At 41.3% G+C, this 15,232-nt stretch overlaps 1 protein-coding gene across 3 annotated transcripts in view; it reads left to right on the forward strand.

Moving 5' to 3' along the window:
• The window catches only part of hipk2 (homeodomain interacting protein kinase 2), a 101,960-nt gene that overhangs the window by 79,482 nt on the left and 7,246 nt on the right, over positions 1–15,232 (forward strand). The window contains exons 7-15 of one of the 3 annotated variants that reach the window (XM_072435431.1): positions 824–986; positions 3,705–3,930; positions 5,872–5,993; positions 11,537–11,667; positions 12,652–12,834; positions 13,196–13,395; positions 13,432–13,552; positions 14,463–14,728; positions 15,045–15,205. In XM_072435431.1, the coding sequence (XP_072291532.1) occupies positions 824–986; positions 3,705–3,930; positions 5,872–5,993; positions 11,537–11,667; positions 12,652–12,834; positions 13,196–13,395; positions 13,432–13,552; positions 14,463–14,728; positions 15,045–15,205 (1,573 nt within the window). Of the gene's footprint in view, positions 1–823; positions 987–3,704; positions 3,931–5,871; positions 5,994–11,536; positions 11,668–12,651; positions 12,835–13,195; positions 13,553–14,462; positions 14,729–15,044; positions 15,206–15,232 lie in introns of all 3 variants that reach the window. The other 2 variants (XM_072435430.1, XM_072435432.1) reach the window with 2 other exon arrangements.

Genomic DNA, 15,232 nt, shown 5'->3' on the forward strand with positions numbered 1-15,232 from the left:
TTTGAATGGTAAAAAGTGTACAAAATGGTCCCTAAAACAGGAAGCTGTAACCAATTAACAGTATAAAATTCAGTTGTAGAGCAGGTCAGTATTCCATGATGTGTACTTTGTCCTTGTTTATGGTTAATTATTTCTATAATCACTACCACGTGAAACACAAACTGGTATTTTGAACGGTCAGTTAAACATTTTCCCTGTCAGCACGAATGAATAAAGGTTAAGTCACTTTTTTACTGTTGAGGCAAAACGTACGGCCAATATTTAACCACAAAGGTGTCATTATTGTCACGGGAAATTTCTTTTGGCCAGAAGATTATCAAGGGGAATTGGCGGCCGCAATCCCTAACAAAAAGTGACTCCATGCTATAGATTATATTTAAAAGCAATGCATTTACCCTCAATCTCAAACTATGACATCAAATTCTCTTGTCAACGCAACCTATAATAATAATATAATACTCAGGTCTGTCACAATACTATTACTATATCAACTTATTGTTCAATATACTATGAAAGCTGGAACAATATTTTTTGGGGCTCAATGTTTATTGTGTGTGCATTTTCTTTGCACTAGTGGGGATATATATATATATTATTTTTTTTACCATAGGGTTTTGAACAGTAGAGGGTTGAATAAATAACTTAAGTGCTAAAGTGTTTAATTCTTTAATGTATTTATTGCAGATCAGGTTTATTGAACTGCTTTTTAGGGTTATTATATCAGTAATGTAGTTTCAATATTAAAGTTTATCGTGATATTTTAATCGTGACAGCCCTTTTGAGGCTTTTAAATCTTTATTCTCCCTGTTTACCGTCTGTGCAGTGTCAAGTCGTGCTTCCAAAACATGGAGATCTGCAAGCGCCGCGTCAACATGTACGACACAGTCAACCAGAGCAAGACGCCCTTTATCACCCACGTGGCCCCCAGCACCTCCACCAACCTCACCATGACGTTCAACAACCAGCTCAACACTGTGCACAGCCAGGTAGTGCTGCACGTCCACATCCTCAAGCGCAATTCGTGTAGACCAGAGGAAAAGAGTCAAAATGATGCACAAACAACCTCTGAGTTCATAAAGCTCTTTATTTGTTTGGCTTATCAATCAAACGCCAGTAATTTTGGATGTGTGCAAGCCAATCAGAGCAACTTTTGGGGGCATTGAGTAGAGTATTTTCATTGTCGATGCACTAATACTCTGCAAAGGACTACGCAAGAGCAGACCTGACCCTGTGTACATCAGCAACCTTGCCATTTCATCATCATTCCAGAAGATCTATTGTTTTTCATTCTTTTCACGCGATAACCATATTACAGGTTTCACGCCTCCTACATACAATCATTCACAAGACGTACATACATGTGAGTGATCGTATGTTAGGTAAGCGGAGAGTCGGAGAGGAATTACTCAACATAATGATCTATAATTTTGCTCATGTACAGGAAAAAGCAAACAGTATGTTGGATTGACTTTAACATCCGTTTTTGTTATTTAGAGCCATTCTGCTAAATCTGTCTTTCCACGCACAAAAGATGAACACATTACCCCGGTAACTTTAATAATCAGGGGTTGCAAAGTGCAGAGGTGAAGTCAAATTCTGAACTATTTTCTGTACTTGCTGACCATTTCCTTCCAAGACAGAAAGACTCCGGCTAGCCTGCCAAAGACAGAGGGTTTCTGGGAAGTCACTGGTTTAGCATTGTCACAATCATTTTCATTCAAAGCAAATGTGTGTTCTCTTCAAGGGTTATATCCTGTTTTTCTGTTGGATGGGTTCGAACGCAACAATTCAAAAAATCCACTTTCACATAACAAAATCTATTATGCTTCAGCACGGCAATGAATATATATTGAATGCGGTTGGTTGCGTAAACCTTGGGAACTTGTAGTCAGTTTAAATCATTTTCTGTTTCACAATCCTTAACCTTTCCATTGCTGCATTCATTAAGTCTGTTTTAGAATTTTACAGCTATAAATAAAGCCATCATTATTAATTAAATAGTATGCATGAATTAAAGTAAAACTGCCTTTTTATTCAATCAGCAATGGTTTAAGTTCACTGTGTAACTTTTCGGACATAAGGTAATTGTTTTGCCTGGAATGTTGGCATGAATGTTGGCATAAAACGCATTACTGAGCAATAAAAACACCCGAATAGGAATTAAATCAGCCTAGATATGTTTTATGGCACCCTGTGGAACATTCCAGACAAGGCCATAACATCGCCATAGCAACACTTTCACCGGTAAAGTTACATAGTGCGCATGGTGACCGCTCGTACATATGTGTCGGTCCGCTGCTCCGTCTCAGCCCCAGGTCCTGTGGGATTGTCACAAAGTGCTGATTACACACATGACAAGCCCCACTTCCTGCTTGCCTTGCATTCTGGGAGCTTTCAGGCCTTAAGAATCCCTTTAGCGGTCCTCCTCCTCCACCTCCCCCTTTTTCTTGCCTGTATCCTACGCGTCTCCTCAGTCCCTCGTCCCACACGTGTTCCCCGGGTTTGAGAATCCTGTGGTGTCGCGAGCGGTGGCGATTTAGAAAAAAAAAAACTGCTGACATTTGGCTTGCACTATTCGCCAACTGTGACTCTATCATCCTCTTAATTTAGCAAGCACATTATTCTTTATCACCGGCTGTATTGGATGGGCTTCCTACTGTGTAACATGCAACAAAACACCAATTTTGCTGTGATGTAAACGGATTAACATTCCCTCAGCTTATCTTTTCTCTTCGTTAACGAGACAGATTTAAGTTTTTGATTTATTCAGCCTCATTCATTTGCGAGGCTGGAATGCTTGTAAGCGTATTTAGCTGCGTCCATGCTTGTTTATGATGAATGTCACAGTCCTATATTGATTATGTTCCCTCCCTGGGTGCTCATCGAAGAGAGCAAATGAAAAATGAAAGCGCTTTTGTATGTGCTGTAGTTTTGCCTCAACCCGTCCGTAGCTTAATATAAGAAAACTAACATTAGACAGCGTCATAATGCAAATAGTACTCACGAAGCTGAGCAAACACCGTCTCTTAAAAGCATTTGTTTGTATCTCGGATGCTCGCCGGCAGCTTTCCACATGTCTTATTAATGGTCGAGGCATGCCCGGGTTACCTAGCTTACATAATTATACAAGCGCTCGGAAATATTACTCCTGTCTACCATATCGATTGGCGGGTGAGATACTAAATCAGTGCATGAAATGTCAAAATTGTTGTTATTTTCACTTGTAATGATCCGTGAACATTTTCATTTAGACCAGCTCCTTCAAGATCTTCTTATGAAATCAGCATTTGCAGCCGTAAAATTAAGGGAGATATTTTTTGAGAGTGGTTTATTATCGCTAAAGGAGACACTTAAAGCATGTAATGTGTGGTCTTGTGGCCAGAGCGTGATATTTTGAAGTAGTAAATAGACTTCCTTGTGTTGGTCGGTTGCGTTTTGCACGTTGATGTAGCACTACGGGATAATTTGAACATGATTGCAACCCCCTTGTCATCTTCAATGTCTTCTAATTAATCAAATCAACAATCTGCATATTTAAGACGTTTAAATAAGTCGGCTCTCATTCCACCATTAGCCTTCATCAAAGACGGATAATCATTACAATCCATTTTCTTTGAGCCCAGTGGTGTTTTATGTTTTTCCTTCCCCTCCATGCCTGCACCCTTATGATTTATTTTTATGTTTTGGTCCCGTCATTCCTTTAGGCCGCCAACCTGGCTCCCTCCTCCACCAGCAATGCCACCCTTTCCTTTGCCAGTCCCGATGTCTCCATACTAAACTACCAATCTGCACTCTACCAGCCCTCCGCAGCGTCCATGGCGGCTGTGGCCCAGAGGAGCATGCCGCTGCAGCCGGGAGCCCCTCAGCTCTGCGCCGCCCGGCCTGACCCCTTCCAGCAGGCCCTCATCGTCTGCCCACCCGGCTTCCAAGGTACATCTCACATACACACGTTTGAGTTAGTGACAAGGGAGAAACAAAAGACGTTGGTGAAAGTCTGAGCATAAATTAATGTGTGTTCAGATGAAAGCTCAAAAAACATATGCAAATGATGGTGTCAATCATTGATCATCGTACTGGTTTGAATTTGAATTTGTTTTGTAGATTCTGTATCGAAAAGAAACAAGGTAGCAAACAAGTAGCACAACACAATTTAAATAATGTATTGGACTTTAATACGACTATGTAACTGGCATTTTTAAAAGTACTTTACTGTCTTAAAAACATGAAAAAAACAACTAGTTACACAGCACACAGCGGTCTCATTTCAGCCATAAGAGATGGTTAAAACATATGTGTAATTAGGCAAAACGCTGCACACACAGCAACTCTGTGCAGCCCCTTTAAAATCTTCCTGCCTTAAAATCCCCTAAGTCCTGTTCCTTTTATTACAACGAGGTCAGGTCAGTCTTTTATGTTTGTCTATTGTCCCAAAGGCGCACAAAATAAGTGTACCATGGGGTTCCTCATTCTCAAGCTCTGTTGGAATGCCAACACAGTGGAAATACTAAAATCAGAATGAACACATAATTGGATTTTTGTGTAAATGACAACTAAACCTCCTCCTCCTCCTGGGACCCCTTCTGTTTTACCTTTACATGCTGCCGTTAGGACACATTTTTTCTGCGTATTAAGTGTCCTATCACTATTATGCAGTCGATTCTCAAATCAGATCAGTTTCACTGACGGCAGGTGAATATGGACCAGTGGATTCACTTTGTCGCTGCATCCAACAGATCAGTTTGTGGATGCAAAACAACTTTCTCCAGATGAACTCAGACAAGACTGAAAGCATTGTCTTTGGCCGCAGAAACAAAGAGAAAGTGTCTCGCTCTAAAACCTACAAATCAAGTTAGAAATCTGGGGTTAATAACGGACTCAGACTTGAACTTTAACAGCCACCGTCAAATCAATAACATCAGCAGCTTTTTACCATTAAAAAAAAAACATTGCCAAAATCAAAGGTATAGTGTCCAATCCAATTTGTCTCCAGTAGATTAGACTACTGTAACGGCCTGCTCACTGGTCTCTCCAAACGAGTTGTAAAACAGCTGCAGTTCATCCAGAACGCTGCTGCTCGGGTCCTGACCAGAACCAGGAAGTATGATCACATTAGTCCTGTTCTCAGGTCTCTGCACTGGCTCCTGTGGCTCAGAGAAGAGACTTTAAAGCAGCTCTGCTTGTGTACAAGTCTCTCCATGGCCTAGCACCAAAGTACATCTCAGACATGTTAGTGCCATATGAACCATCTCGGACTCTGAGGACCTCAGGGACCGGCCTCCTACAGTCTTCCTGAAGATGTGAGACAGGCCTCTACTCTGGCAATGTTCAAATCTAGGCTAAAACGGTTTTATTTAGCTGTGCATATGACTGAAAGTATTTAATTTGCACTCTTCTCTAATATGTCTTTATACGTTTTGTGAAGCACTTTGAATTGTACAAATTGTGCTCTACAAATAAACTTGCCTTGCATAAACAACATAGTCAAAATAAATCTAACCCTGGAAGCAAAATGGAAATTGGTTATTGAAAAGTAATTAATTCCATTTGCTTTTCATATTTTGTGCCTTTAAATGTAAAGGCCAAAGTGCTTGAAGGCTTTAGGCAAGTGCTCAACTCCTGTTTAACATTCAGCACAAATTTGCAATTTTTTTTTTTTTTTTATACTATTACCATGACTACTGCAAAGCTGCTTTATTTGAACATTGCTCTGAAGAATAAATATATTTTGACAAGTGCACAAACATACATTACAGTATCTGATCTTTAGCTTTTAATTCTGCACAAAGCGCTGCGGCGTCTGGGGAAGTGACAGATGTTGAGGCTATTGCTGTTGACATTATCTCTGCTCGTGTGCTTTATTTACCCATCCAGGGCTGCAGGCTTCCCCGTCGAAGCACACCAGTTACTCGGTGCGGATGGAGAACGCGGTTCCCATAGTGACGCAAGCCCCCGGTGCCCAGCCTCTCCAGATCCAACCTGGCCTCCTCACACAGGTAAATAAAAGCACAGATGTTGACAATAACGGTTAAAAAAAACAACCAACAACAACAAAAAACATTTAAAACGGCGTTTCTTTCTGCGAGCTTCACCCAGAATAGCATCTTATTGACGGCGGCTGGAAATCGCCCAGTGTTTTGTGACCTTGCCCCCGCTGGCAGCTGCAACATCCTGAGTGCATAATACAAGCTGAGCTCTCATGTGCATTACTTCCTCCTGCTCTTTCGCTCACCTCACTCCTATAAAAGTCGACGTCTCCAGGCAGCCAGGGCCAGGGTTAGGGTTAGAGTTAAAAAAGTAGAACATTAATATAGTAGAGTGTTGTTTCCTTTACTGAGAATACATGGCGGTCCCCTCAGAGCCTAAAAACAAGCTGAACAACACCAAAAACAACAACAACAAACAGTAAAACAAATAGTAGTTGTTCTGTAGATGCAGTGAGTGACATTTACACTCCAAAAATGATATTGCATACAGTAAAAGGATTCAAATATGGATTTCCTGTGCCATCGTCTTAGTATTAGTGGAAATCTATGGGAAACACCAACGGCTTTCTCAACAAATAAAACATAAACACAGAATAGATAAAACAAAATACTTGGCCACTTCAAAACATGTTAATTTATTCTATCCTTTTTGGTACACATGCAGTACCCTTGCAGTTTTTGTGTTGAGACTATTGTAATAACTGTATTTTTCTACAATCTGATTTACCAGATTAGTGCCGCCGCGGCCATGCTAAAGCTAAATTGGGCGACTACACATTCCGAGGTTTGAATCCACAATTTGCCATGCATTTCTTTCATGTACCGCTCATTTATACTTATATTGTGGTTTATTGCTAAGACCACTTTTTACTGAAGCAGGTCTAATTTACACGGATCGTCTTCTTTTGAGCATTTTGTTAGATTCCACATCCCACATAGTAATTGCCAACACTGTACAGCCATAGCACCTGGTGTATTCACTGGACGTCATACTTTAGCTGCTAATATACAGATGTTGTAAGTAATATGGACTGACTGAGCATCACTCTCTCCTCTCACACGCACATTACCCACTCCCTCTGTCACCTCCTTCCCTATGGAAATTTCCATGAAGGCTTTAAATATCTCTGAGAATCTGGGGAGTTTGAAGCGCTCCCTTATCTCTACTTAATCATGCAGGAGGCAGGCACTGAAGCATTATGGGTAGAGGTGTGTGCGTGGAGGATCTGTGCCTTTTGTTTCTGTTCTAGCTTAATCTGTCAGATACCAAATGGTGATTAGCTCCAGGGCAGCGCACAAGTCAGGCGCTCCAAATTACAGGCCTCAGAGGATGTGAGGAGGTCAGGGGGGAAGCAGATGAGGTACAGCACGGCCGAGAAAATTACTAAATTCAACCTCTGACGTAAAAGATAAAATCAAGTGTGCACAAGCGGGCGTTTCAAGGGTGCATGTGCCCGTAACATTTGAGACCGGGATCGAGATTTCTAAATCAAGGAACAAAGTAGATCCAAGTTCACAAAGCTAAGGAGTCACGTAAAAACAGCATGAAAGTAAATGCTCTGCTTTACTTTGGCCGTTTTTTCTTTTAAACGTTTAAGAAATTATAACACAACAGAGCATGGACCAGTGGTTTTCAAACTGTGGTACAAGTACTATTCATGGTACGCAAGCTCCTTCTGGTAGTGAAGTCCCCCTTGTGTTTAGTCCTTGCTAGAACTAGTGTTGTCACAAAACTAAAATTCAAACTCATTTTTGATACTAAGGGAAAGGCTCAATACTCGATACCAATTTCAATACCACAATAATGAGGAAAACACTTTTGTGACGGGACAATATAAAACATTACTACAAAAACAGTACTCTTGTACAAGTAAGACAAGACCATTTTGAAACTATTCCGAAAAGGTTTTGTCCTTTTTGATTTGATTTATTTTTCCAATCAGAATCAACTTGTTCAATTGAGTATCAACTTTTTATAGATTTAGTCTAAATTAGAATTTGGATATTGATACTTTTGATAACTCAAGTTAGAACTAATGTTGCGAAGGTGTAGTCCTGGTTTAGACCTAGATTAGTCTTATTACTGACCTGGTTTGGATCTAGTGGTACTTGAAAAGCCAAATTCATTACTATCCAAGTGTTTTTTTTTTTTTTTTTTCCAAATTACTTATTTAAGAACTTGTTATTCCTGAGTTGTTGCCTGGCTTTCTCTCACATTCAAAGTGGATATAGCGACTACGTATGAATGTATATATGTATGTATGTATATGAGTACTACCTACATCATGCAGTATAGAGCAATCATTCTACACAGGCAAAGCTAAGTCTAACTCTGGTGATTGCATGTAAATAAAGCTCAGCCGCTGCAGGTGTGCGCTGTAACCCCTGTCAGTGTGCATGTTAAACAAAGGCCAACATTAGTTAAAGTAAGCAGATGGTTTATATAGGGCAGCGAGCAGCACGGCTAATAACCGGGTATGCAGGGAGTGTGTGTTTCTTCATGTTTACTCCGCCGCTGTGGGAGGTCTGCGCTCCGAGCTCGCCTAAGTACTTGTTTGGCTCTGTTGCCTCTCCCCACCTGTGCCTTCACTCTGCCTCTGCGCTCTGTCATTCACACACCTACAGCCCATTGCAAAGCACTGACTCCAGCCTGGGGGGGCGGGCGGGGGGGTCGATGCATTGGGGGCAACCATCGAGGCCTCTATCTCGCCGAGGAATGCAGAAAATGTGGAAACAATTGAGTAGTGAGAGAAGGGCCCTTTTTATAGTCGTAAGGTGACAAAAGTTTCTTCGCCCGGGTAGAATGGGAGGCGGTGGGGCCAACTGATAGCGACGGTGGGCTTTGAGAATGAGAAAGAACAGCCCCCTTAACTGGGTTACAATTTGAGGGCAGACAGGCAGCTTACACAATGCAGACAGAACCAAGCAACGTTGAGTGCCAGGAATGGAGATAGAGCAGGCAGCAGTGGAAGGAGGAGGAGGAGATGGATGGACGTATTAGAGAGACTAAATGGCATGTTGATAAAAGGGCCGTGGATGTGGTCTGAGATGTAAGGAGCATCTCCGAGCTCCACAATGTTCCATTAGAGACGTCAGTCATGAGCACAGACGGGGCAGTGCTGTTGGCCTGCAGATGCCCCCAGCAGCACATCCACAACAAGCCCCCGACCACACCGCTTTCCCAGGAAATTAAATACTATTGGACAATAGTTATTACCTAGATATTTTTAGAGATGCGTTCCCGTTGTACAAATTGTGTCATGTCTTTGCAGTTCATCAGAAATACGGTATAAATGGCCTGTAATGGTTTTGGATGAGATTTAAGTATAGTCCAAAGGTGAATTTATGTTTTGGTTTGTTTTTAACAACTCTTTTGAAAATATGACATATTGCTTTCCTCTACTACAACAGGCAGATAGGGTTTACATACACATACATGTGTATGTATGTGTATATATATATATATATATATATATATATATATATATATACATGTGTATGTATGTGTGTGTATATATATATATATATATATATATGTGCTTATATATATACCTCTATACCTCTACCTCTACATATTTAAATGTAATTGTTATTAATATTTTCTGTCAGTTGTGTGACTTTTAATACTGCTTAAAATTGTCCAATGTCCAAAAAGTTTAGTTTTCTGTTACAAAAATACTTTATTTACCAGGCCAATATTGTAATTAAGAATTTGTTCTTAAAGTAAAATAAATACAACTATCTTGGGCTGTAAGAACCGTCTGTCCCTGACTGTCTTGTTGCATCGCTCTGCGATGGAGAAAGTTTTGATTGTATTACATATTGATATGGGAACTGTACTGCTGCGGAGCCAAAATCACTAACACAGGTGGTGAAAACTGCCCAGTGCATTATTTGGATCTCTCTCATGGCCCGTGAGGATGGCCAAGACAAGCGTTCTCCACGTAGGACACGCAACAAAGTGAAGGACTCCTCTCATCCTGCACATGCCTTCTGGCAGGCATTACAGCAGCCTCTGGGTGAGGACTGCAGACTAAGAGACTCTCCAGGGCTGTCACACTCATGAACTAGCACTTTGTTTAAGTACCTTAAAATTGCACTAGCTGTAAAATGTAAATAATAATACAATATGTAATTATAGTAATAGCTCATAGCATGTCATACTGCATACGGTGCATTTATTTATATATTGTTAATGTTTATCTGTTGCTTCATTGCCCTTCTGGTTAGATGCCAAATTGCATTGCAAGGATATTTAATTTATTTATGGTGTAATGACAAGTTGAATTCAATCTAATCTGTAGTCCTTTAGTCGCTTAGTCAGTCAATAGTTTCTTCTGAGTCGACTGAATATTATATTGGCAATATAAGGATTTATGGACCAAGGAAGAAAGGAGAATGTATGGAGTGGTAATTTTATTCTCTATTAAATGCTTTTTAGTTGTACTTTTCTGTGTAAATAGTTTTCTGTTTTTCTTGCATTCCCTTGAGTTGGGGTATATATATATATATTTTTGTCAGCAAATCGATGCGCAGAGCATGTCTTTAGTCGACCAAGAATTTGTTTAGTCAATTACAGCCCTACCACTATCCTTGTTTTTTCAGATTAGCTTTTACATTCCCTCCTCTTGCGCCGCACATACTGATGCATTGTAAATAGATGCGCAAATGGTATTAAAGGAACAATTCATTAGCCCTGACATTAAAGCGCTAATCAATATGCCTGCATTAAACTATTAGGGGTTACACGTTCTCTAACACACACAAATCACCGCCTGTGTGTCTGTATCCCCACAAAACACTCACTCACTTCTCTCGCGTTGCATCCTGCTTCGGTCTGCAGCTCTGCATTACAAAAACAAGCGCTTCTATTACAGCTGTTTGAATGGGACACAGATTTAATTAGTGCAGAGGTTGATTTGACTCACGGCAAACACACAACGGCTCGTAGACACGCACAAAGAAAAGGCGCTTCTGTACCTCTTTATTAAGTTCCAGCCCTTTCCCTTTTGTCAATGGCTCTCTCCTTGAAACAGGCACGGCAGCAGCTGTTATGTTTAAACTAAAATACCATGATAGCCTCCAATCGAATCCACAAAATAGATCATGTTTGTGCATTTGTTATGTTTAAAGCACGGCTGTCCAAACTTTTTTTCACAGAGGGCCGCATTTTGAAATGTATACAGAGCAGATGGCAAACAACCCAATGACAAAGTGAATAATTTGAAATGTTGCATTTGACATCGTTTTTATGAACCTCAACACCTTTAATAAGACTTAGAACATTAATATCAAGTTGGTATAACATCAAAATGCTTGATTTGTTCCAATTTTACAGTAAAAAGTACCAGTTTTTGTTGTTTGGACTAAATTAGAGGACCAACAAAAAATAGCTGGAGGACCAACAAAAAATGGTCTGAGGGCCGCATTTGGCCCTCGGGCCATAGTTTGGACATGCCTGGTTTAAAGCAAAAAGGTTGAGGAAATGTTTTCACGGTCAGGCTCCACATCACAAGCTAATTAAATGTTCTTCTTTTCTTATTTTGTAACAGCAGGCCTGGCCCAGTGGTACGCAACAAATCCTTCTCCCCCCGGCGTGGCAGCAGCTCACCCACACCTCGGTCCAGCACGCCACTGTCATCCCCGAGTCCATGGGCAGCACACAGCCACTCGCCAACTGGAGGTAAACAACAGTCTCACTGCATTAGCACTTTGAGAGAGCTGCTGTTAAAGTTTGAGCAGTCTCCGAGGACCACTGAATCAGCTCCGGATTAAGCCAACTAAATCAATCGTATGTTTTAAGCACACACTGGAGCATGGCTCATTCAGGGTGTTCAGGCTGCCTCTGTAAAGGTAAAATGTGACTGGAGTGTATTGTCCATTGAGACCGGCTGCTTTTTGAGTCATGGCCCCGTGTGAATAGTGGTGCTTTCAAAAGAGCAGATCCACCTCAGGGACACAGCATATATGTGCATGTACCCACGTCACTCCGAGGACAGCCTGTCACCAGGATGACTCGATAAAGGGGTAGATGGATGAGACAAGACAGTCTGCGGGGAGATAAGGAGAAATCAGGTTGTAATGTGAGTTTGGAGCTCGGCCAGAGCCACACAAGACTCAATTTGATCCTGAAGAGTCCATCTGCGACCCAGGCTGACCACAGTCCCACGCCCCGTTCCACTGTCTTTGCCCAGTGGCAGCTCCAGAGTCCTGGGAGATGATTGTGAAAGTGTCGCACTTCCTCTGCAGAGCGATCCCTCCAGCTGCTGGTGTCAGCTCCTCTGCCTCCCTCTCTGCTCTCACCCAGCTCTGCCTCTTACCACCGCTGTCTTTGTTAGCCAGTTAGCTGCTGCCATCTGCTGGCACAGTTGTGGAAATATTTGAAACTAGACTAGCTATTAAAGACGCTCCAAACATAATTAATATGGTTATATTGTATTTCCTTCAGATTGTTATCAGCCTGATTACTGTGGACAGAATTTGCAAACTTGTCAATAATAACATGGAACACATTCGAGTCAAACAAATTGTGAGATTGTGTCTTGGTTCATATCTTATCCATTTAATTACAGAAATAAATACATTTAATTGACTGACCACTAATTATTAGTGATTTCACAATAAAGATGGCCCTAGAATGATGACCTAAATGCCTGATGTTTTACAGGAATTCCCATCTCCATGGCAGCCATTACAATCCCATCATGCAGCAGCCGGCCTTGTTGGCCGGTCACGTCACGCTCCCATCCAACCAGACGCTTAATGTGGGAGTAGCTCATGTCATGAGGCAGACCTCGACCAATAACAACTCCTCCTCCAAAAAGAACAAGCAGCACCAGATGTCCACCAGGTACAGCCACAGTTTGAGCACTGGTTCCCAGATCTGTCACTCCAGGGACAAACATTTCACAAACGTCTGTCACAGTCCATTACACAGCAACACAAATATGGAACTAGTTGTTACAGGCTTGAAAGATCATATTAAATACTAATATACATAAGGTCATGTTTTTAAATAGTAAAAGGAAAAGTACAAGTTTTAATTGAAGTAGATGCTGTAGCAAAAAGACATCAATTCAATTTCGTAAGATCATTTGTAAAACAAGTTTCAACAATTCAAAATGTTTTCCATACAGCATATAATAGCTTCTTACAAGTCAAACACATATTTGTACATCAGTATTTCTCACTTTAAATTTTCTCTCCCAAAGGAACATGTCATCGTACGAGGTGTCGTCCTCCCAGGCCGTCCTCTCTCCTCAGCGCTCCAAGAGAGTGAAGGAGAACACCCCTCCTCGATGTGCCGTAGTGCAGAACGGGCCCATGTCCAACTGCCCTGTGTCCCAGAGCTGTGGTGGGGGCGGAGGCTGGGGGCAGAGTGAACCTGAGCAGGCCTCCAGTACCACCCGGGACCATTGGGACCACCGGGACCACCAGCACCACCAGCACCACCAGCACCACGTACCCCGACAGACCATCATCATCCCAGACACGCCCAGCCCCGCCGTCAGCATCATCACCATCAGCAGCGACACTGACGAGGAGGATGAGCACAAGCAACACAACAGGTAGGTTTAACTGTTCATGCGAATTTCAATTGTTTCAAAACTGCTTATAATTTGTGTACATCTGAGGCAAGTGGAGTCATTTATTTATAGATTTTTTTGTCAAATGTCCAAATTTTGACAAAAAGGTGTGATTTAAAGTCTAGTGCAGGGCTAGTCAACAACATTTTCCTGAGGGACAGATTTTTCGGCCCTAGTACCACCTCTTTAGACACAGTTTGGTGTCGCAAAAAATATTCACAACACTAGCTCTGTTTTAATAATGATTATATAAAAATAACTGCTACATTCAAATACAAAAGGCTTTGCCAACACTGTTCTGCAGCATTGCCAATACAGTTCTGAATCAGATAAACTAGGACTAGACTGGTACCAAACGGATCCGCACCAGGACTCATCCAGAATTAAACTAGCAATAAACCAGGACTAAACTTGTTCTAAAGCAGAATTAAACAAGGACTGAACCGGAACTAAACCAGTGAATTAGAAAAATCCGGATCAGATCATTTGGACGGCCTGATCTTAGATTGAATAACTCAGATCAAGTATTAGACTTACAGGGTTCAAATCCTACAGTGAAATGTGATTTTAGATTCAAGAAAATTATACTTTTCCGGGACAATTTCATAAGACAACAATGAGAAACTGCTGGTATGTTACTGATTAGGCATCTTATGATCTCTAAAATGCACAGTACCATATTTTCTGCTCTACAAGACGCACTTAAAAGCCTTTCATTTTCTCAAAAAAGGACAGTGCGGTGGTACACGTTTTGTTTCGATTAATGTGCCTTATAAATGAAAAAATAGACCATTCATTGACAGTGTGCCTTATAATCCAGTGCGCCCTATAGTGCGGAAAAATACTGTGTATATATATTACTAAATAATTTAACCTTTTCTCCTTCTTGCAGCTCATCTTCGAAGCATAGAAAGAATGTCATCAGCTGCGTGACGGTCCACGATTCCCCCGAGTCTGACTGTTCCAGCCACAACAGCCCGTACACTGTGCACTCTCGAACCACCGCCAACAACAACAACCACAACAACCACACGTACGACATCAAGACCACCATGCTGGACAACTACAACAACGGCAACCCGCGCACCATCATCATCCCGCCCCTCAAATCACAGAACAACGAGGCTTCGACCAACGACTGCGAGCGCCTCATGCCAGGTACATGTCAAATTTTATTCCACGTTATCCATTGTGTAGTAGAGGTAAAAAAGAATGTATGGATTTTTTTTTTTTTTTTGATGAAAATAATCAGATAATCCCTCAAAAATGTTGTAAAATATCTCGGTAAATGTTGTGTTAAACTGTAAAATGAATCACATAAGACCAGAATAGTTGCTGTTTACCCTTTGAAAGATTACACAGCAAGTTTGTTTTATTTTAATGCGTTTTTTGCAGCTTTTTAAATATTACACACATGCCCGAAATATTTTAATATTTTTTCGTGTATCATAAATGTGTTTATTTTCTTTTACAGAACCTATGAACCATCAGAATTCATCCTACAAATTCAAAACATCGAATGGGGTTTTGGCTGGCAGTAATCATATACAAGGCGGAGTCCCGGGAGGTGGATCCTATCGTCAGCAGCGCACGGGGCCACACCACCTGCAGCAGCAGCCTCTCAATCTCAGCCAGGTATTATTCAGTTTGACCCATGTCGGT

The sequence above is a fragment of the Eucyclogobius newberryi genome, unplaced genomic scaffold (genome assembly GCF_026437365.1).
Source record: "Eucyclogobius newberryi isolate DKJ021-1_F unplaced genomic scaffold, fEucNew1.0.hap1 SCAF_7, whole genome shotgun sequence".
Classification (NCBI taxonomy): Eukaryota; Metazoa; Chordata; class Actinopteri; order Gobiiformes; family Gobiidae; genus Eucyclogobius; species Eucyclogobius newberryi.